We start from the raw sequence: 23,166 nt of genomic DNA, 5'->3' as shown, positions 1-23,166 counted from the left end.
AAGCATTTAAGAACACAGCAAAGAGGCATTGACGCTTTTTAACACAATCTTGCAATGTTTTGGTGTATGTTGTACAACAAAATGAACTTTAGAAACACCACAGTCAAAGCTGCCGAGATAGGATGAGACTGAGAAACACTACTGCTGCCAGGACGCAAAAAGATGAAAAACGCAACCAGCTGAAGAACAAAAAATCTTTGCAGGAGCTGCAAAGCAAAAATAAAGGAATGGTTGGATATAGGACGACATCGAATTTCAAAGATTTCCTCAGAACCTATAAAGAAATCTGTCGGACTTGAATCGCTCAGCAGCTCCTGGAGATAAATTTGCTTCCTACGAGGGAACACATGCTTCGGCCGTCACAAACGCACGCCACCGCGGGCACTGTCCAGCCTGAGCTGCACAGTCACCTACAGGCAAAACACCCTGCGGCGCAAACCTGGGCACCGGGGAGGCCACCCAGCCCGGCCTCCGGGACCGCAAACCTCCTGGGGAGGCAATCCACGCCTGCAGCCCCCCACCCAAGGAAAGCCGCGGCGGGCCGAGTCCCGAGCCCCGAGCCCGGCGCCCAGGGCGGACCGAGCCCGGCCCCAAGGCGCGCCGCCGCCCGCCGCTGCCGCACCTGCAGCCGCCGCCGCGTCCGCCACCTCAGCCGCCACCAGGCCGCATGCGCACTGCGACGCGGGGCAGTGACACGCCGCGGCAGCCGCCATTTTCTTTTGGGGCACCGTGGGAGATGTAGTTCCCGTTTCCCGGGCCGCGCTGGGAATTGCAGGCCGCCGCACTGGGCATCGTGGGAGTTGTAGGCCGCAGTGAGCGGGTAGCGCGCGGTGGGGTCAAATCTTTCGCTGTGGCCGGAGCCTCGGAATCTGCTTTCGGAGCTGCTGCTCCTCGGTTAGAGAGCTGGAGGCAACGGTGGAGGGGCGATGCGAGATTGCGGGCCGCTGGGGCTAGCTGGCGTGGCGGTGCTCCTCATGGCCGCCGGGGCGGGAGCAAGGCCGCGGTCCGCCGTCCCCGGGGACCAGCCCCGATCTAACGTGGTGTTGGTGGCCTGCGACTCCTTGGTGAGTGATCGGGGCATGGAAGGACACGCTGACAGGTAAGGGCGGGGCGTGGGAGAAATCCTCGGCGGTGGCCTGGACGGAACTAGCGAGGATGACACATCGCGGCCCTATGGATGCATTACCTAGGCCAGAGGCACGGGTATGCGCAAGCGCGATTTCACTGCGCGGGCCGCCCGCGGCTCGGCGGGGCTGCAGCAGCAGCAACAGCGGCGGCGGCAGCAGCAACAGCGGCAGCGGGGGCAGGGGCTGCAACAGCAGCAGCATTAGCAGCGGGCCCGCCGTACGACGAGACAGCCGCACCCCGACTGTTTACCGCAGTGTTCCGACCCAGACGCGGCCCGCTTCCCAGAAGGGTGCGCATTGCTCGCATCAGGGGCTTCCCAGCAGCCGAAAACCTCTGCTCAGGTGGCTCCCTTGGTCTGGGGTCATAGAGCTTGTCGCCCGGGAGGGGGACGAGCCAGCAGGACTCCCTGGCCGGGCAGCTATCCCAGGAGCAGGGCTGGTGTGTACAGTCAATGCTCTTCGGTTCGCTTGAAAAGCCTAACGGCAAGCAAGGTCACTAAACCATGTTACCCTTCCCATTGTAAGTCCTATGGCTATTAAGTCTCCACAACAAATGGGACAGCGAATTTCTAGAATCACAGATGAAATTGCTGACTTACTGAGTACCAAGTACTGGTTTATTGAGGCTCTTTTAAGGTATAACAACACAGTAAACTTGTCAGGCGTGTGTCTCTAGCAGTAGGCATGTAGCAGCTTCATCACAGTGATTTATTAATATATTTGGTTTACCCTTCAGACAAAGAAATTTTCCCACTCACAAATACTAATCCTTCGTGTATCTTCACAGTTGTCTCATTGTGCCCACTAGCACACTAAGAATGCTTTGGTGTGTTTTACTCCAGGGAGCCTTGGTTTCTCTAACTCACCTGAACTCACCTTGTAGAATCAAACATAAGCTCTGTGGTGTTAAGCTCCAGGTGCTTTCACATTTCATCACTTCTGTTTAACTATGAGGAAGTTTGATCCCTAACCTTCTTGGTCTTCCCGCCTTGACTGCACAGGTAAAAGCAGTTTGCTTCTTGTCTGCTGCCTGTTTTTCTTGGGATGATTTTCTCCTAAATATTTGGTAAACATGTATTATCTTTTTTCAAACCCTGTCTTTAAACACATTCATTGTGATTTCAAAGACAAAGAAATAGCTTCTTCTTTATTTATGTAATAGCTCCTTATTGACTTTCCTTCCTTTGACTCTATTCTCTGTTAGTTTTATTTTCAGTAAATAGTCTCTCTTAATATTCCAAAATAATATGTGGGTTTTTTCTCCAAATTTTCACCTTTTAATAGAAGTCTATTTACCAATAGTTAAAATTACAGTATTCAAGATCGTGAGGGTTAGTCAATGTCCATTTTATATCCAGATGTTAGCAGAGGCTGCAGACAAACCTTAGGTGAACTTTTATGTATCTCCTTTAAGCAGGGAGATTCTTGTAAACCGTATTACAGTGATTAATGAGGTAACCCTTAAAAAAGAAAAAGATAAAACCCACAATTTTTGTGGAATTCTTATGGAAACACTTAAGAACAGGGTGCTGTTTTTGAAAAGTGTCATCTTTGCATAGTGCATACAAAGAAGAGTAAAAGAAATGTGTTGTGTAAGCTTTTTTTCTGAGATTGAAGGTAGAAATGATGAAGGTAGAAATAGATGAACCATTTTGATTACATCACTAGTAGACAATAGGAAGGATGGGGTACTGTTGAAACTAGCAGTTTTTCTGGGAAAAAGCTGAAGTCCTGCCAGCTGTTAAAAGGTCTGGGTTTTTATTAGAAAGTATGCCTGCCTTTGTTGTGGGTCACACTGCCTATGAACGAATCGCAGCTATTTTGCCAAGTGGGACAAGAATTTTCTTCACAGTGATGCTGGATTGTGTTTGGCCTGCAGAACAGTGACCTCTTACTTGAACAGCCAGCTTTCTGCTGCTGTGTCACACCAGGCATTGTGCTATTCCGAGGGTTTCCTGCTGAAATGTGCTAGTAGGCAATTCAGCTCCTGAATTGCTACTTGAAATTTACTGTGTGATGGATGACAGGCTTTGCTTGCAATGCAGCTCAAGTTTCTGCATGAAAGGTGCTTGTTTGTGTTAAAATAATTTTATTTCCTTAGGTATTTCAAAACCTGGAAATCCTACACAGTTCTTAGGGGATGGACTTCCTGAAATAGTTGCTAAGCTTCCACCTTCTCAGCCTTACTACTTTCACTGAATACCCTATCATCTGTAGAAACAACAATCATGTTACAGTACACTAAGTGTACTGTGACACCAAGAATAAGGAGTTATTTTGCTACTGTGCCATTGAATATGGTATCACAGTATCAATGTAAGAAACTCTTGTCTCCAGCTGTTCAAACAAGACTTTGTTGGAGAAATTTAATAGTGTGTTGTTGACAGGACTGCACAGCAGTTGAGTACTTTTGTCATGGTTTAGGAGTAGTGTTCTCTGATTTAGTGTTCCCACTGAAATCACTTCAAACCATGTGCCACTTCCTCGCTTCTCTGTCCCCCTCCCATTCTTCTGCGGCAGGCTGGAGCAGAGAATTGGAGACACAAAAGATAAAGGTCATGGATTGGGCTCAGAACGATTTACTAGAAACAGCAGAACTAGAACAATTTACTAGAACAGTAACAGCGATAACATGAATAACAAAAATGTACCAGAGTGGTGAGCAATTCACATTTGAATGCTCACTGCTATACTATGCAGAGCCCGACAGTGTCTGTTGGCTGCCACACTGCTCTGACCTGGAAAGGACCTCTTTCCCTGTTCCTGGAAAATGTCATGTGTTACACAATAACCTCCATGTCAGCCTTGTCCCCTCCTGGCTACTGCCAAAATGAACCCTATCCTGGCTGGAAGCAGGACAACTTTCTAAAGAGCGCTTTCAGTCCAAACTTTTGTTCAAGTTCTTATTGTGTATTACAACTTCATTTCCAGTTTGTCCTACTGAGTGCTTGATCAAGATGCCATTTGTAGTAGTATACGAGATTAGGTGATTGCTCATTTAGCATGTTCTGATATGAGCTGAGTTCAGAGGTTGGGATGCTGCAGTTAGCTCTACTGGTGCCAAATGAAGTGACTCTCTACATTGCTGGGTTATCCAAGAGTATTTTTGCACAAAACCGAATGCCGGGAATTACATTTTTCTGCAGTTAAAACTGCAGATGCACTGCTGCCTATCTGTTCACTGAAGAGCCAGTCAGGCTGGGGCTGTGTTGGCCCATCTTATTCAACCAAGGAAGGGAATAAAAGTGACAGATGAAACACAGTGACATGAAATATGCATGAAACCTGGTTTCATGTGATGATAATATTTTACTGTAAAATTACCTATTCAAAATGTTTAATCTTTTTTCAGTTACTGATTGAAAAAACTGTCTAAACAAATAGATTATTGAAATGAAATAAGCATTATGAAAGCATCAAAATTAGCATTATGGAAGTATCAAAAGGGAACCATTGTGGGTGGGATTTCTGTGGGAGAATAGCCTTTCTTTAGCTTTCTGATCCCTTTTCCAGTCCATAGTTTCAAATAAGTTCACAGAGAATTAGTATGGATAAACCTTTAGAAAGGATGAGGATTCAATGATGGTTTCACAGAAATATGTGCTAGTGCACACATCTAAATTGGGATCCAGCCTTATTGTTCACTGCACCTATTCCCATTAAATGTGTCATGGTACAACCCTACCCCTGAAGAACTGGAGCTTGGAATATGTATAGTGATGCAGTGGAATTAATTTTATTATAAAGAAGCCCAGTTATTATTTCCATTGCACTTTTTCAAAAGTGATCCTTTTTATATTGTTCTACTTAGGGCTTCTCAACACTGTTTTCCAAACCTGCATAGAATTGGCAGCATTTGAGCAACACCAGTCCACGGTAACAAATATATGAATTAATATGGCCGATAGTTTGCAACATTTGCATTGTTGCTTTTGTCTCATTGCAGGATGGACGTTTGACATTTTTCCCTGGAAATCAGACTGTGGATTTACCTTCCATAAATTTTATGAAAAGACGTGGCACTGTCTTTCTCAATGCCTACACCAATTCTCCAATTTGTTGTCCTTCACGTGCAGGTAAAACCAAGCAAAACACCAGATAAATGCTTGCATATGTCAATTGAAATATATGGTAATTATGGGAAATTTGAAATTATTTAATGGGGAGGGATTTGTTTTGTTTTTCAATAAGATCCTTTTTTTAATCTTGTGTTTGAATTCTTATGGTATTCTTCTCTTTCATTTGTTTATCTCTTCTGTTTCTTATGTTTCTTCCTTTTTTCTTTTGTTTCTCATTTTTTCAATTAAGTGTAAGCTCCCAAATCTTTTTGGGACTGAGGCTTCAGATTTTAAAACATCTTCAGGATTTGTAGATAAATCATTGGTTTGTTCTGCTGCAGTGCTGAAACTACGCTCAGAACTACTCTCTCTTCCTAGTACAAAGTTAATAAATATCTTTCCTGTATTCAGCAAAGAATGATAAATAACAATAGCTGAATAAAGTGGTAGCAGTTTCCACTGTCTTCTAGATACATGATGCATCTTTCAGTAGCTTTAATTGAATACTGCCATGTTTTTCTTTATTTAATGCAATTCTTGTTCTGTGTTCAATTTCACACTTGCAGAATTTGCTAGGAAGATAGAAGAAAACTACATTCGTTAATCAAAGATTACATCTTAAAACATTTCTATCTTTTTCAATTGTTGCAAAGACTCTGCTTAATCTGTGTAAAATCTAAATACTCCTTGATCTAGCTATAGAAAGGTCCCCCTTCCTCTCAAAGCATACACTGAAAGAAGCAGCAGACAAAGACAGTCATATATAGTGTTACATTTTTAATATTCTCTTTATTGATTACCTAGTCCCCATTTCTTTTTCTCATGGTCACATTTTAAGTGATATTACGTGAACAAGCAGTCAGCCTTCCTTTCCTTTTCTTGATGCTTGAGTCTTTCAGCCATTTTTTATTGCTAAGACCAATATTTAATGTTATTTAATTTTAAGAAGTTTGTGCAAATGGCAGGTTAGTACTCCTGTGAGAAAGAAAGTGCATAGGGAATTAAACTCATCACTTGTGTAGTGTTGTAGGTAGCTGTGACTACTGTGCTCATATGTGGGGCTCTGAACCAGCAGGATATCTTTTGCATAGCCAGGAGCTTGGATACCTGCAAGGAGCTGAGGGTACATCTATTGTGGAGGTGTCAGGGATGATACCAGAAGAGATATAGTGGGAAGGAGGGCTTTGGGGTGGGGAAAGGACCCGTATTGCCATATGGCGTTGATGCACTTTGCTTACAGGATATTTATATTGCTTGTGAAGGGACTTAGTTCTATTTTGGAACTACCTTTAACTCTGAATTAGCACTGGAAAGAGTGAACAATTCTTTATAAGCTGCAAAGAAATAAGAATTCACTTTTAAAATCTTCCCTCGTAGTTCCTTTGCAACTCTTGCCTTGTTTGCCTTTCTTCTTGGTATCTTCTTTAATATTCTCACTTTGTTTCTGCAAGTGGTAGTGAAGTAGATTACCTAAAAAGAATAAAATTGAGGGCATATTGTATTTATGAGAATACTGTATTTAAATTCTCTCCACAAATATACTTAACTTTAAACTTGCATTAAATTTAACTGTTATAAGGGTAACTAACATTCTGAAACACATGTAAATACGGGATTGTTTAATCAGGATCTGTGCTACCAGATTCTTTCAGAAATCAAGAAGAATATTTTCTGATCTAGTTACAGCTTGATTTAATGATTGCATAGTACCTGGAAAGACGGGACATTCTTCTGCAATTCTGGAGATTATTCGAGTAAATTTTGATACTTGTGTTGATTATGAAATAAGATTTGTAAGAGTAATACTTTGTATTCCTTGTTCTATTGTATCATAGTTTGGACTTTTTACCTCTGTAATAATGAGAAGATTAATCCCTTCCCAACCTTACAGGTGGGGAGTACTAATCACTCATGATTTTTTTTCCCCAGCTATGTGGAGTGGTCTTTTCACTCATATAACAGAATCTTGGAATAACTTCAAAGGTCTAGATCCAGATTATGTAACATGGATGGATCTCATGGAGAAGCATGGCTACCATACGCAGAAGTTTGGGAAATTGGACTTTACTTCTGGACATCATTCAGTAAGGTAATCAGGTAGATTCTCCTGCTGTGAAATGGGCAGCAGTGAGCAAATCATGTAGTGTGCTGTCGCGTGGTTTCAGTCTCCAGGTGAAATGATAGTAGCTTTAACTTAAAAGAAATTGTGTTGGGTGCTTGGCAGAGATCTGTCTTGCAACTTCATGGAGAAGCAAGTCTATCTCTTGCAGCTGCTGGTTTGCCCAACATGAATGGTTATTTTCTAACACTGGTATTATTGCTCCCTAAGTGAAATTCGTAAACTGTTTTTGCCTTGCCTTAAGACTTCCTGACTTCCTGGTAATACAAACAGTGTAGGAAAAGCAGAATGAAACCCCATATCTATAATAATTAAATCTTAAGCCTACTGTCACAAAATATCAGAGGTTTTGAGGGGTTTTTTTGAAGGCCGTAAGTGTTCAAAGACTTGTGTTGTTGTGGTGGGTTGACCCCAGATGGACACACCAGGGCCACCATGATGGAACAAACTGTTCTGTGACTCCACCTCCTCCAGTGAGCAGGAAGGAGAAAAAACAACGACTCGATGAAGATAAGGACTGAGAGAGATCACTCAGGTACACAACAAAACAGACTTAACTTAGGAAAATTAATTTCTTTCATTGCTAATTAGAAGCCAGAGTAAGGCAATGAGAAGTAAACCCAAATCTTAAAACACCTTTCCACCACCCTTCTACCCAAGCTTAATTTCCAGATTCTCTACTACGTCTACTCACAGGGGTTTGGGAGTGAGGACTGTGGTCAGTTCATGACACATTGTCTCTGCCACTCACTCCTCATTAGGGGAGAACTCCTTACCTTTTCTGCTTCAGTGTGGGGTCCCTCTCCCACTGATTTCTCCAAAGTGAGTCCTTCCCATGGGCTTATGTTCTTTACAAAGTGCTCTAGCATGGGTTCCTTCCATGGGTTTCACTCCTTCAGGAACAAACTGCTCCAGTGTTGGTCTCCCTAGGGGGTGACATGTCCTGCCAGTAAACCTGCTCCAGCCTGGATTCCTTTCCCTGCAGGTCCACAGGTCGTGCTGGAAGGCCAGTGCAGGCTTTCCACAGGATCACAGCCTTCTTTGGATATCCATTTGCTTTGGTGTGGGGTACTTCATAGGCAGCAAGTGGACATCTGTTCCATGGACTGCAGGGGTACAGCCTTCCTCACCATCTTCTCCATGGGCTGCTGGGGAATCTTCATTCTGTGTTGTTTTTATGAACATGCTCTGTCTCACTGACTAATAATAATGTCCATTGTTAAAATAATAATAAAGAGAAGCTTTTTCTTTAATGACAAACAGGTTAGAGTTATTTAATGCTTCCTTTTTAGTTATGAGGGGATTTGGTTTTTTAAAATTGATCCTAATCTCACTGGATCTTATATGGATCTCACTGGATCTCCTTATCTGGCTGGATAATCAGATTGGCCCATGGCCTACGTAGTATTGTTTTTTTCTGTATAAGTCAGTGTTATGACATTAGGTACAATTAGACACACCCACACACTCCTTTATCATAATTTCATTTTAATGTTTATGAAACATGCTTTCTCTGTAAACCAGATACCCTATATTATTCTAAGTAATTTATTTAAGCCTGTGTAGGTTGAGAGTGTTAGCCTAAACAAGAAGTTAAAACAATAAAAAAATTGTTACAGATAGCTTTTCTAGAAGTTAAAGTGCATTGGTAAAATTCCTTTGGGGATAAAACTAGTTAGATGCTCTTTAAACAGTAATAATGCTGTGTTTCGATGTGATCAATCTTTGAGCAATTTTATACTTTCCTTTGTAATTTCTTGGTTATATTGACGTTGCCATGAACAAGATGAAGATTAGTCAAGGTCTTAGGTAGTCTGCCTCTTACCAATGTCCACCATCATTCACTCTAGCAAAGAAACAAGGACATTTGCAGCTCAGATTTGTTTTAGTGTTTTAGAGAGACTAACAATCGCCATGACGTTAGAAAATATGTTCAAAAATATTTTGTCATTAAAATGTTGCTGTTTTCCCCTCCTTCTTGCTTTCTTTGCATTCTTTTCTATTATTGTTTGATAGGATTTATACAAGAGAAATAATTCTTACAGATTTTTGTCTAAAGTGTGTTTAATTAATAGTACAAGCCACATCCAGAATGTTGTTTCTAAAGGCAGCCTCACCAGTAAAGTTATTTCCCACTATACTCTTTCACATAAAAATCTCTGGCCCAGTTTACAAATAAATAGTGTGTGAATCTATGCCAAAAAGTGGAGAGAGGTCCACAAGATGGAATGGTATTTCTAAGTATTATTTTGTAGATGTGACAAGAGCCATTCTGACATAAATGGGTAATAAATAAGAAAAAAGATTCAGAAGCAGACATAAAAAGGCTGAAGGTCTGATTATAAAATAGATGCACAATCATTATTGCTCAATTGAATAACAATTCTCCTTTTTGCAGGTATTGCAAATAGATTGCAACTGAAAGTGTAGGGGAATTTCTTCAGGAATTCATAATGCTTTTTGCTTGGAGAAAAAGTGAAGAAAACATTTTCTGTTGAGTGTGTGACTTGTGTATGTATTTTCAGTAACCGTGTGGAAGCTTGGACTAGGGATGTTAACTTCCTGCTCCGACAAGAAGGAAGACCCATGGTGAAACTTACAGGCCATAGGAAGCAGTTTAGAGTAATGGAAAAAGATTGGCAGAATACTGATAAAGCAGTAAATTGGATAAAGGAAGAAGCTGTTAACTTTACTCAACCATTTATTCTTTACTTGGGACTAAATTTACCACACCCATATCCATCACCCTATGCAGGAGAAAGTTTTGGATCCTCTACATTTTTAACATCTCCCTATTGGCTTGAAAAGGTATGTGAATATAAAATTTAAATACTAATTTATTAATAACTGTATTTTAATACAATATTTTATTCCTGATTTTTAAGATAGACCGAGTTTTGATATATCACTACACAGTAAGAACATACTTGAATGAAATATTAGATTCCTGATTAAAGGCTAAGAAAATAGAAGTGACAAATTTCTCTCTGTTGTGGGAAAAGGTTTGTTAGCAGTAGTCATTGAATCGATAAGTACAGAGTTCAATAGCTAGAAACACATTAAGAAAAATGAGATTGTTGCTCTTCTTAGCTGTAAATTAATTTTGGTAATGGTCTGAAGCTTAATGTTATGAACATTCTGTATTTTGCTTTTCAGAAATGATGCTATATATAATAATTTTGTCTGAGTTTTGCAGTGAAAGATTGACTTTTTCTGCAGTATGGACCTAGAACATAAAGCAACATAAGACACAACAGAAGTCTTCCTTTTCTGTTAACTTCTTCTGTGCTACTGTATGTTTTCCAGCACAAGAGTGTCCTTATGTCTGTATGTGTAAAACTATAATATAGCACTCCATTCCAAAGAAGAGATACTTTTTTCAGTCTTGTATAGTTTCCAGTTGACATTAACTGCCATAAAATACAAATTTACTACAATAGATTTAATTGCAGAAAGGCATTAATATTTGCTGCAGCTGCAGAATTAGAATTAGGTTGATAAGACTTTATACTTCAAAAAACCCCTCCGTATGCAATTTATGTAACTTGTGGTCTTTTCCACAACAGAACTGCTAAACATCTTTATCTAGGTGTACCAAAAATACAAATACTTAGAAAAAAAGGATTTACAAATGAAGGTTGAGAGATGTGAATTTTTTTTCATGATAGTGAGGGTTGTAGGTTCTTCTGGAAATGGCGAGAAGTTTGTGGGGGGAGGAAGAACTTGGGAAAAAAGCCCTTTCAATTACAAAAAGTGAGATCTGGCTTAGTTATTAAGGAAAACTTTCTGGGTGCTGATTGCTAGGTTAGATGTATCTTGGGAAGCATAGGTGCTTTTTTTGAGTCACAAACAGTTATAACATCTTTGACAAATTTTTGCCATCTTTTATCCAGTCAGAGTACTTTAACTGCACAGTTTGCTGGGCTCCTTCCCACTCTGTGTATACATACTGCCTTGTGCCACATATTACCATTTACTGACCATTGGCCAGTTCTTCTGCAATGTAGCTCTTTTAGGTCATGGAAGAAACAGTCTTTTAAAATCACAGAGGCAATCTCATGAAGAAGTTTGATCACATATGTGAATAACTGAATTAAATGTCCTGTTTATTTGGGCTGTAATACAGAACAGAGTATCAACACATATGTCTGTGAAACATTGTGTTGTCAACCAGATGGTCCCCTGTGTTTCACACAAGTTGTCATTTTTCAGGGCATGTGGCTTCTTTCCTAGTTGTGAATTATGTGTGTCTTGGTTTAAGACAATTCAAAGAGGTAGACATTCTGACATGAGTTCCTCCCCTTAGTTTCAACCAATCCCTTTCCACCAATAAGGAACCAATAGATACAAGTGAAAACATAAGTTTACTAGCAAGTGAAACAGCAACATGCAAAAAGTAGCAGTGAATAATCACTAGATACAAACTTGCTGAATCCCAAGAGCTCCACAGGAACAAAGAGATCCCAAACTGGTGGGGCGCAGCTCCCTTCTAATCTGATAGCCCCCTGCTGCTGACTGTCTGCAGGGGGCAAAGGGAAAGTGGTGTCAGGCTCTTTCCAAGGTGGCACCTGCCACCATGCACTCCAAGAGACAAAGGGGATGGATGGCAGCAAACCCTCCTTGGGAAGGTTGGAGATTATGAAGGTCTAGTGGCAGATGGCAAGTTCTGGTACATGTGGGGTCAGCACCGCTGTTTGCTGCTTCCTCTTCCACCAGCCGGATTCTACTGGTGTTGGTGCTGGTGCCTTCTGATCTGCTGGTGTGCTTGGGAAGGGAGCAGGGGAAACTGGTCTCTGGACACTGATGGGCTTGATCACCCCCTGATCAAGCTTCACTGCCTATGGAGTTTGCAAAGATCACTGGGAATACAGTTTCTGTTCACTAAATGCAGTTCTTCCAAGTTGCTACCGCTGGAAGCCCAGAAACTCACCCATATCAGGCCCCTCTGAAGTAGAGTCTCCTCCTTCAGCAGAAGAGGAAGTCGCCTTGGGTTTCTTGACCTTTTAAAGGGACTGGCATTTCCCAGCTGCCCTGCAGTTCTGGTTCCAGCCATGCTTCAGGTCTTAAAGACACAGTAACAATCTTATGGCACAGATAGATATGGAATACAGTAACGTTTTGGGTAACCCAGGACATTACCATAGACAGACAAAGGGATTGTGGCTTTGTGAATATTTAAAACTAGACTGAAGTCCTGTAGAAAAGAGTCATGGATAGAAAGGAACACTTTTTGCTCTCTTAAGCAGCTAATAAATACCATTTGGAAAGTCCACAATATAACTCCAAAATGTAGCCAAGGACCTTGAGCAGTAAGAAAATGACTGAAGCATTATTATTTTATCTTAATGATTTTTTCTAGCAGTTTGTTTTCTATAGATCCTAAGGAAACTTACATTTTGTTGTATCTATTTGACTGTTACAAAGCCAGGTTTTACTTCTGTGGGTAGCAGAACTGTTGCAGATATATCAAATTGTTTAGCTGGCTGGCTTTTCCTCCAAGTAACAAGTGAAAGTACAAGAGGAAATTGCCTCATGTTCTCTTTTATTTAAGGGAATATTTACAAGTATGACAGCCAAGGCCAAATGTGTATGTCAAATTTCACAACTCTAAAGCCAGTACTGAAGCAGACAATATCTGTGACTACACATAGTTTGAATATACAAATAGATTGGCATTTTGGCTTTACACTGATGTTACATTTCTTTATAACTAAATGGATTGACATATGTAGAAGCATGTAGAAATTTCAAGAAAATTGGATTAATGTAGTGAGTTCTTTTTATTAAATTGCCAAGACTTGTCATCACTGTCCTGGAGGCTTTCCCAGACTACATGGTTTTCCATGTTATTCTGTAGTCCCACATAACATCCAATCTTTTAGATCCATAGGTTTATACTTATTCTACAGTTACAAAGACTCTCTGCTGGTATTCTGTACCTACTCTAGAAGAGTGTTCTGTGATATGTCTCTTAAAAATATACAGCAGTTGGTGAAGAACATATTTGTGGCTCCTAGCCTTGGTTTCTAGTTGATTTTCATAGGCAACAATTTACCTGTGGAACTGTGGTGAGGTATGGAGGAGGTAGCTGCATGGTGTAACAAATAAGCAGCTACTGTTTCCTGAGCCATAAATTGAGAACTGTGAATTTATGCTATACTTTTTAAAATTAAATCTGTGTTAAAAAACTTGTTTAATTCAGTTGCTAAAGTAATGTTAATTTCCTCTTTATTTCTTAGGTAAATTATGAAGCTATTAAAATACCCAAGTGGTCTTCTCTTTCAGAGATGCATCCTGTAGACTATTACTCATCATACACCAAGAATTGCACAGGAGAGTTTACAAAGGAAGAAGTCAGAAATATTAGAGCATTTTATTATGCTATGTGTGCAGAGACAGATGCCATGCTGGGTAGGTAATGTTTTATTACACAGTGGGTTTTCTAGTTCTGATTTTTTTTTAAAGAAAGTGCTGATAGAGCTGATCTTTGGAGGAAAAAAATAGAAAACAAAACATCTGGGAGTAAGTTGTGCAAGTTACTCATTCAATCTATATGATAAATGAGAGGATACCTTTTTAGGTGAGTTGGAAGCACTCTGAAAAGTAATCACAGCCAGCAGTTCGAAGCTCTGTAGAAAGCCATTGACTGCAGCAAAATATGGCATGACCCATTGCTCTGGTTTAAAACCCAATGAGAAAAATACCCCATGCAAGCTGCCCCTCCTCCTCCATTCCCTTCCCAGCACAGGAAATACTAGGAGAGACCAGAAGTGGGAACAACAGTTTTACCAAAAAACTTGTAATAAAGACAGTATAGATAAAAGAGGACGCAAAAGGAGTGTGCTCCACCAGGAGGAAGTGTTCACCATCAAAAAAGCAAAAACACCCCCTAAAGAGAGTACGTAGTGTGGTTTTCCCAGACAAAGGCAAGATGGCACCTGTCATCTCCATCCCCTCCACACTGGACCATGCAGCTCTGAAAAATGGAAGCAATGAGGCAAAACAGTTTCTGCAATTTATTATCCTTTCTCCAGCCTGGAGGAAACAATGGAAAACAGGGACAAAACAAAGCCTGGAGACCTAATTAATCCAAATAAAGGGTTCTGTAAGTGCTAGCCTTGACCGTGGCAGCAGTGGCGGAAGCACTAGCAGCAGTGGTGGCAGCAGCATCTTCCTGCTACTCCAGGAATAGTTACAGCTTGTCAGAGTTTCAGAAACAGTTACAGCCTCCCTTGATTTTAGCAACAGTTAAGGGAGCAGTTCACGTGTTTCCAGCACGGAGGTTAGACTAATCGCCTACAACACACCTAAGTGTCTCCTGCTGAAAACCATGCCCCCTCCATGACATAGGTGGTAATGTTATTAAATAGTGCTGGAAATTCACCCTTCTTTTCCTCTGTACCCAGGATACCTATGTACAAGAGAAACTAAATCTCTTTAATTAAGTGCTAACTGAAATAATGGAAACACTTTGGTGAAGGGGACTGTAAAAGCTGAGGTGGAAGCAAAGATAAATTTTAGGGCATAAGTTGTTTTCCTTAGAAGCTGATTTCAAATGTGTACACTGGATAACAACTGTTACACATTGGCTGAAGAATAAAGTTACGTTTGGAATGTCCCTTAAAAGCACATTATTGAAAGTTGTGAAGAAATAATTAATTGTACATTTAGAATTCTTCAGACATTGCAGGAAGGTGTACAGATAAAAAATTTTACAATGCAAGTCGGTCTTAATTTACAGCATTTTATTTTTTGATTTGAAAAGTGACCATGATTGAACAAGAATTTGTTTGCATCCTAATATGAAATTAATGACCAAATAAGCTAATCTTTTAGGCATATGACCTAAACCAGGACACCGTATTAGATTGGCAAAGTGAATTAAAAGACACAGAATTGCTCCTCCTCATTTTATGAATGAAACAATGGAAGCCTTACAGGTTTAGGAAATAAGAGATTGCAAAGTAACTGCGCTGCTGTTGTAATTTTATAACATCTTTTAACTAGTATGTTTAGGCATGAGTCATCCTAAAATTTTAATATTTAAGATGCCTAAGTGCTTTGCTTAACTACCATCTTCATTGATCTTGGCCCTGTCTTTGTTGCACAAATGTACGTACAAAAATAGAGGAGTATATGTTCTCTTTTCATTGCACAAATATATGTGCAACAAAAGAGGAATTTCCTCCACTGGATTAGGAGAATTCCTTGAAACTTGCATGCTGCTTTGCAGGTACAGACCTTGGAAGAAATATTTTGAATGTATCCTTTTCAGTATCTTTTTGATGTTGCAGGAGAGATTATTTCAGCTCTGCGAGATACTGGGCTTCTTGGAAAAACAATTGTTATATTCACTGCAGATCATGGAGAACTTGCTATGGAACACCGTCAGTTTTATAAAATGAGCATGTATGAAGGAAGTTCCCACATTCCTCTTTTAGTTATGGGACCAGGTTTAAGAGAACAGCAACAAATACCAAACGTAGTATCTCTTGTGGATATCTATCCTACTATGCTTGGTAAGTTAAGTAATTCCAAGTGACAATTTTTTTTCCCTGTTACCATTACTATTCTGCATTTGTATCATAATAGTCAGAATGATGTCTCGACTTTGAGGCATAACACAGAAACACTACAGGAGGTAATTTATCTGTGGACCATATATATGGACTTAACAGAAAAAGTAAAAAATGGAGGAAAAAATAAAGAAACTGATTATCTTCCTTATTAGTGTAACTGTCTTCCACATAATTACATTGACTGATTATATATAGGATTATTTGTTAGTAAAAAAAGGAACAAAGCCCATTTTGGATATGAATAATCCTTACTAGCCTTCACACTCAACAGTTTACTGTAGAAATTACAGTGTAAATGCATCCAGAGATGAGATTAAACTTGAAAGGAGGAGGACAGGTTCATTAACTTAGTAAAGGAATGTCTTTTATGAAGGGTCATGTGGAAGAAGTGTGATGAAAGGTTTGTATAGGAAATGTAAAAATTATCTGGGCACACTTATAAAGATGTGATAATGCATATCCATTCTTACCTTATGAGATATGAAAATACTCAGTATTGGACAGAAAATAAAATAAAAAGAACTAAACTTAAATTACTTTTAAATTTAAATTTTAAATTAAAATCCAGTTACTGCAAGTAATAGTGTTAATGATTTAGGATGAGAGAAGAGCCCATATCCCTTTTTCGTTTGTTGGAATGTAGTGTGTATTTGTTCAAAATTTTTTTTGCCTATGCATGATCAAGAGCTGCTTGCTGGGTTTACACGTTGTGGGTCTTCCTAGTACTTTGTTAGATGCTGGCTGGGCAGAGGACAAAAAGGAAGATGTGTGCTGATGAAGGAAAGAGTCACCTTTGAGCAGTTTATATGCACAGATTATCACTACTCAACACAGAACAGACTAAATACTACCATGGTGGTCTGTGAAATGGAAAGTTTTGAATTTTGAATTACTATAAACAATGTGTAGTGGGGTGATTAAAAATAGCAGTACTATCATACATGGTTTTTTAGGACATGCTTGGGATTCTCTGTTAAATGACTTGCAGTCTTTTAACCTGATCTTTGGGAGCTGGAGAAACTTGTAATATAAGTTGATGCTGCAGAGCTTATGGATATTACAGCATCTCCTAGTGGCCATCTGGTATGCTGGAGTTATCTGGTGTTTTCAGTACATGCACTATGATTATACCGCCTCAAATATCATCTTTATCTCCAGTCCTGCCAGAGAAGCAAGTGTCCCCACCAGTTATAGGTGATAATAAAGGCCACCTTTTATGAAGCATTTCATTATATTTCATTATTCATGAATAAAGAATGCTACAGATGAGCTTAGCATCATTATTGTTCAAGTAATAAACAGCTACAACATATTGGGTGTGGAGCTTGTAGGGCCCTTTCATGCTGTATTATTCTTTTTCTTCTGCCTGATATAGTCAGAGCAAAGGAGAAATGTTTGCAAACGTGATTAAGGAATAAAACAGAACCAACTGTCAAAGGAGACTATTGTGATAATTTTCACAAACCTCTGTTAAAGGTTTAAGTTATACACAGATGATAAATTTGATCAAGATGCTGGGCAGCTTGCCTTGGGAAATTCCTTAAGATATTTTTTATTGTGTATTTTGGGATAATAATTAGGAGAGCACATTTTATTATCAACATTCAGACACTGGTTGCATTGTGTTAGAGTTTTTTAAAACTGAAAACTGCAGTAACATTTTGGTTTTGTCTACCTTTCCTTAGATATAGCAAGAATTCCTGTGCCACAGAACCTCAGTGGATATTCTCTTATACCGCTGCTACGTGAAAAGGCTGAGAGTGAGGTGTCACCCAGAGGACCTCGACCCTCGTGGGTGCTGAGTGAGTTCCATGGGTGCAATGTGAATTCCTCTGTGTATATGCTGAGAACTGGCAAGTGGAAATACATCACGTACTCGGATGGCTCTTCAGTACTGCCCCAACTCTTTGGTATGCTGCTTTTATATCTTGACTGACTCGTTAATTAACTTTAGTGCAAATTGAATCTTAACTGACTTTTGTTTGTTGCAGACCTTACTGCTGATCCAGATGAGCTTACAAATCTTGCCATAAAATTCCCAGTAACTGTACATTCTTTGGACAAAATACTTCGCTCTGTAGTAAACTATCCAAAGGTTTCTTCTTCTGTTCATGAGTACAACAAGCAACAGTTTATCAGTTGGAAACAAAGTTTGGGTCAAAATTACTCAAGTGTTATTGCAAACCTTAGGTGGCATCAAGACTGGTTAAAGGACCAAAAAAAGTATGAGAATGCAATTGACAAATGGCTTGGTAAGTAGATACAGACAACCTGGGGATTTCATATGAATGAGGATAAAAACATAATGCATTTGTAATATTATGCTGTATTTCAAATTATATAATTATTTTCTTATATAACCTCTTGAAAGTAAAGATAACTAAACCATTACTGCTTTGTGTTGGAAAGCCAAGTATGATGGTGTTCACAGAGGTCCCAGGATGAGGGAAGAGATGAGAATCTTGACTTCATGTTTCAGAAGGCTGATTTATTATTTTAGGATATATATTACATTAAAAGAAAATTATATATTAAAACTATACTAAAAGAATAGAAGAAAGGATTTAATCAGAAGGCTTGAAAGGAAGGAAAGGAATGGAATGATAATAAAATCTTGTGACTGACCAGAGAGTCCAAGACATCTGGACTGTGATTGGCCATTAATTAAAAGCAGCCACATCAGACCAATCAAAGATGATGCACCTGTTGCATTCCACAGCAGCAGATAATTATTAGTTTCTTTTCCTCTGAGGCTTCTCAGCTTCTCAGGAGAAAAAATCTTGGCAAAAGGGTTTTTCATAAAATATGTCTGTGACAGCAAGGAGCACTTTATATAACTAGCCAGCACTCTAAAACTAGAGTTTTAGATGTTATTATTCTGTAGGTGCAAGTAAGTGTATATAGAAAGGATGGTGTGCAAATACTAATTGTGTGTACGTAATATTTAGCTAATTGCAAAAGTCCTGAGTATTAAGCATTCAAACTCAATAAGAACTTCTATTTATAAGGAAAAGCAAGGATTATAAAACTTAGTGAAGTAAAGTAGCAGTTATAGTGGAATTTCCTGTGTGTATTGTAAGTCTAGATTGAATAGACTTCATCAAAAAGTTGGTAACCAGTACAGGTCTGAACATAGATGAGGTTCATGCAAGTACTTAACTATATATGTGACTGACTCCCTACCTTTGCAAGGTCTGCCTGCTGATTTCTTGCTCCTCTCTGCTCATCATCATAAATTAAAAAGAAAAACCCTTCTTGCCAAGCCTATGAACAGAACAGTTCTCTGAAAAATGACAGTGTGATTTGTATAACATAAAATAAAAAACTGTTTTAATGCAGTTAGATTCTGCAAGTAAATGCTTTAATGCACATCAGCGAGCAGAGAATTGAAACCTAAAATGTACACAGTGGAGACACAATTGAAGCTTGCAGGAAGAGTTAACAGAAAAATACTGTTTCCCATTTTTCCAGTGACCTGACAAAAAGAAAGTAGTTTTGGAAGAAGGTAAGATTTAGGTAGCAACTCTTCCACTTATGGGAATATGTATTTACAGAGGTGCTTAAGTTTGCTAATTCTTGGTCACCATCATTGCTGCTATATACCAGTTCAGAATGACATTATACTTCATACATAATGTTTCCTGGAAACTGTTATTAAATGCTCAGTAGTAGCAGTAAGCCAGTAAAGATAAACATAAAAATGTGACATATTTTCTGATGTCTCCACACTCATTTTGTGAGCAACTTCCCACACAGAGTTAAAAAATCTGGAAACTCTGTAGCACATGCCATTATAATTCTTATTAAAATAAGTTCAGGTACGGTTGAAATTACTTAAACAAAATAAATGGGCTGCATAATTAGAAGAAGTATTTATATCCATATGAAAATTTGTTCCAGAGAAAAAAGAACAGCGAAATTTTCTCACTTTACAGAGGTCTGGACAGAATGCAGTACATTGTCCAAAATGGAGTAAAATAAAATTATGGTGAACTGGATGTGTTTTGTGTGTGTGCTTTTTAATGAATGAATGTTTAAAATGTAGGGAAAATTGTATTTTGTCAGTTCTGTGAACAGTGCTTTCCTTGAAAAGATGAGCTTTTAAGACTCACTGATGTTAGGTTTACAAAAGTGCCATTTGTGATACTCTCTGAAATGGAGGAACAAATAGGTAAAAAATCTTGCAACCACATCTTGTGCCACAGACTGTCAAGAGAAGCCCAGTGCATGGGGACAGGCTTCTTGAAAATTCAGGAAACTCCAGGAATGGGCCAGCTCACAGAGCAGAGCTTGTTGTTCAGGAGACCAGGTAAAATCATTCTTCTGCTGGGTCACGTATTTGCAGTCTGATTGTAATATGGAATAGGTATCCTCCAAAAACACAAAGTAGAAAGATGAAAGAGAAATTATTAGAAGGCTGCACTTGCTAGTGTGGTATTTAGAAGAGTTCTAGTATCTGTTAGTCTTGAGGAATAATTAGAAAGATTTGTGTTTTCCAGGAGACCAGAACTTTATGAATGTTTGTGACAATGGGAGTCAGAGCTGGAAAATGGTGATGATAGGTAAAAAGGACTAGAAAAGATTAAAAAATAATTGGATGCCTTTATTTCAGGAAAAAGTGTAAGTAACTTAGATTAATAGAAGGTATAAAATAATTCAGAAAAACAGAATTTCCTTTGTGTACTATTGTGTTCTCTGTATTTTTTTTACTATCTTACTTGGTTCTACCAGTTTTCCATGAAGTTTCTTTAGAAGCAAGACTAGAATTTTTTCCTTGTGCTTTTATTTTCTTGGTCTTCTTTTAAACTCTTAGCAGGGATTTCTAGTTGTAGACACTGTAAAGGAATACAGGTTCCTAAATCTGTGTCTTCTTGAGTACTATTTTCAAACTTAACACTTGCAAAAATATTGAAAGTGATTTTCTTTTATAGGAGATGTTGATGCTATAGGAGATGTTGATGATGGGGATTGATTAAAGGTGTTGATATTTGAATGGCTGGATTGGAGTGGACAGACACCCTTCCTCAACAAATCTAAATTAAAGCCCTCTTGATGAGTCTGGCAAGTCTCTGACCAAAGATTCTTTTTCCCTGCTTTGTCAGATGGTCCCCATTGCCCCCAGGAAGCCAGGGCATGGGAAAGGGGCTGAGTAACCTAAGTCCTGACTATGGCACCATGGTTTCAATCATTTTTTGCCCCTCCAGGGTCATCTGGCCCTTTCATAATAATATAATTTCATAACCTGTGAGCCCATAAAGAAAATGCACATTATCATTGTGGTTTCAGATTGCTCAGGCATTGCTAAGAATAAGCCTTTGAAATGTGAGGAAGTGTGTCAAAGCTTATCCTCACGGTTGTGCTATAAGCCATTAGCAACAAGAATAAAGCATATTGTTAATTTAAACAAGTTTAGAAAACCAGGATAGCAGTGTCATCTTTCAAACTGGTTTTTCACTCTTTTTTCCTCTTCTGTTTTATTAGATTTTAAAGTGAAAGATAACATGTATCTTTCTGAAGTACCTTGCTGTCAAATGCTGTATTATAGCTTTTGCTAAACATAGGTACTTGTTTCAGCTTTTGTGAAGTCACATTACCTTTAATTCCTCTCTCTTACTGAAGCTGCAATGATTAGAAGGATAAAATTAAAATTGGAAGCAATAAACCTCTCCATAAAACATCTTTAATCTTACAGATCAAACTATCCTTAGATCTTTAGGCTTATATAATACTGCAAATTCCACTGATACTTTGAGCCATGGAAAGCTGGTATTTTTACACAATTCCTTATAAACAGTAAATCTATATATATATACTCTTATTGTTTTTAGAGCAACTCCTTACTGGAAACCTAGAGAAACTCTGAGATTTAATGAAATGTAATGAGTAACAGCGTATATAAGATGGCTAAAGAATTTATTCACAACAAACAGCCATTCTTTTCTTCAGAATTATAAATTTTAATTTATGTAATAATAATAATAAAAATTACCAGAAAAGTGCAAATATCCCCTTTGCCATTATCTGAGCATCCTGAGCCATTTACAGTATAAACAACACCTGCTCATGGTGCAGAATTGGTGTGTATGTGCCATGCTTATAGACAATATTGCCCTTTGTTGTAAACCAAGGAATTCATCTGTAAAATGCAAGATTTTTTGACAAACTCTGCAGTAAAGATTGATCAGAGGCTGATATATAAAATATTTTTCTTCTATTTCATACAAACTGTGAATAAGATATAGTTATGAGAAGTAGTTAGAATCCTAAGTCTTAAAATATAATGTCATAGATACGTGAATTCACAGGAAATTATGCTGTAAAGATTATGAAGATTATGTTCAGGCAACACCAGGTGATTATGAAGAAAATCTAAGTAAATTCCTCCAAGTTGCCTCTTCTATTATGAATTGCTGAGTAACTCTAATAACAAATAAGTGAACTACTGGCATCCTCTCCCAGTGGCATTCATCAAGTAGATGCACCCATCATGCTTATCACATTTCTAGTAGTGATTGGCAGGGTTCTTCAAAAAGGTCTGAAGAAAAGTTTGTGTTAGTTACACAAATACATATTGGGAAAGGATTATTCTCCACACAAATGCATAAAAACTTGGTCTCTTAACCAGATTATATATCTGGAGTGCTACTTAAAAGCCTAGAAAAAATTTATTTAGAAAAAAGGAATTTCTGGAAATACTCCTAGAAATTATTCTTCTTTCACAATAATTAATAGCAAAAAAAATTGGAGGTCAGGATGCTATCAAGTAACAAAACATATTAACTAAATAGCTATAATTTCATAGGAAAAACAGTAGAATAGGACTAATTTACTGTGAGTAAACTAGTAAAAAGTTATCTAAATGAGTAACTTTCATCATCATATTCTAGCTCATCTTCCTCATCATCCTCCAAAAGTCCATATTTAAATTTGTGATAAATTGTGCCATCCTTGCCCATGTATACAATGTCATCTTCATCATCATCATCTTCATAATCTCTGTCTCTGTATTCAATCACTTGATCCTCATGGTAACTGGGATTCTTGTGATAGTTGCTCGCAGAGGAAGAAAAGGTTTTGGAGTGATTTGCCAGCTTCTCATATCGTCCTTTATTGACAGGCTGGGTTTTGGTTCGTGCCTTTCTCCAGATGAATACAATGGCTCCAATGATAAGCAGAAGCAAAATGCAAGTGATAACAAATAAAATAGTTTTGCTTTTTTGTCCAGGTGGTAGAGTTGTCTGTAATACGCAGTCATCTACAACAGCAAATAAAAACAAAAAAAC

General features: G+C 38.6%; 3 protein-coding genes and 2 long non-coding RNA genes across 12 annotated transcripts in view; 2 read left to right on the top strand and 3 right to left on the bottom strand.

Moving 5' to 3' along the window:
- Window positions 1-783, bottom strand: part of SKIC3 (SKI3 subunit of superkiller complex) — a 48,394-nt gene extending 47,611 nt beyond the window's left edge. The window contains exon 1 of one of the 2 annotated variants that reach the window (XM_026795081.2): window positions 623-783. In XM_026795081.2, the coding sequence (XP_026650882.1) occupies window positions 623-713 (91 nt within the window). In that variant the 5' untranslated portion in view covers window positions 714-783. The remainder of the gene's footprint in view (window positions 1-622) is intronic. The other variant, XM_014268893.3, reaches the window with a different exon arrangement.
- Window positions 768-23,102, top strand: ARSK (arylsulfatase family member K). 6 transcript variants are annotated; one of them, XR_012578220.1, is made up of 10 exons: window positions 768-1,064; window positions 5,074-5,203; window positions 7,115-7,274; window positions 9,830-10,112; window positions 13,544-13,715; window positions 15,599-15,823; window positions 17,569-17,793; window positions 17,875-18,135; window positions 20,089-20,192; window positions 23,001-23,102. XR_012578220.1 is itself a non-coding variant. In XM_026795085.2 (10 exons), exons 3-10 carry the CDS (start codon window positions 5,134-5,136, stop codon window positions 20,127-20,129), a joined length of 1,437 nt encoding a protein of 478 aa, XP_026650886.1. In that variant the 5' UTR covers window positions 927-1,064; window positions 1,970-2,128; window positions 5,074-5,133; the 3' UTR covers window positions 20,130-21,852. The 6 variants fall into 6 exon arrangements, 5 of the variants coding, with proteins under 5 accessions (XP_026650885.1, XP_026650886.1, XP_074389316.1 ...); XM_026795085.2 differs by lacking the exon at window positions 23,001-23,102 and adding an exon at window positions 1,970-2,128 and having other exon boundaries at window positions 927-1,064; window positions 20,089-21,852; XM_026795084.2 differs by lacking the exon at window positions 23,001-23,102 and having other exon boundaries at window positions 20,089-21,852.
- LOC141727175 (uncharacterized) lies at window positions 5,976-12,300 on the bottom strand. 2 transcript variants are annotated; one of them, XR_012578222.1, is made up of 3 exons: window positions 12,235-12,300; window positions 8,081-8,504; window positions 5,976-6,655 (listed from the first exon to the last, which is right to left on the bottom strand). It is a non-coding gene; the product is annotated as an uncharacterized LOC141727175 (long non-coding RNA). The 2 variants fall into 2 exon arrangements; XR_012578221.1 differs by having other exon boundaries at window positions 8,081-8,468; window positions 12,235-12,299.
- LOC141727176 (uncharacterized) lies at window positions 7,286-9,278 on the top strand. Its single transcript, XR_012578223.1, has 2 exons — window positions 7,286-7,839; window positions 8,290-9,278. It is a non-coding gene; the product is annotated as an uncharacterized LOC141727176 (long non-coding RNA).
- Window positions 22,615-23,166, bottom strand: part of PCSK5 (proprotein convertase subtilisin/kexin type 5) — a 222,349-nt gene continuing 221,797 nt past the window's right edge. The window contains exon 37 of the mRNA XM_074533214.1: window positions 22,615-23,138. Within this exon, the coding sequence (XP_074389315.1) occupies window positions 22,735-23,138 (404 nt within the window). The 3' untranslated portion in view covers window positions 22,615-22,734. The remainder of the gene's footprint in view (window positions 23,139-23,166) is intronic.

Source organism: Zonotrichia albicollis, chromosome Z, assembly GCF_047830755.1.
Source record: "Zonotrichia albicollis isolate bZonAlb1 chromosome Z, bZonAlb1.hap1, whole genome shotgun sequence".
NCBI classification, from domain to species: Eukaryota; Metazoa; Chordata; class Aves; order Passeriformes; family Passerellidae; genus Zonotrichia; species Zonotrichia albicollis.
The sequence above is the reverse complement of the archived record's forward strand: the minus strand, read 5'-3'. Positions and strand labels throughout refer to the sequence as shown.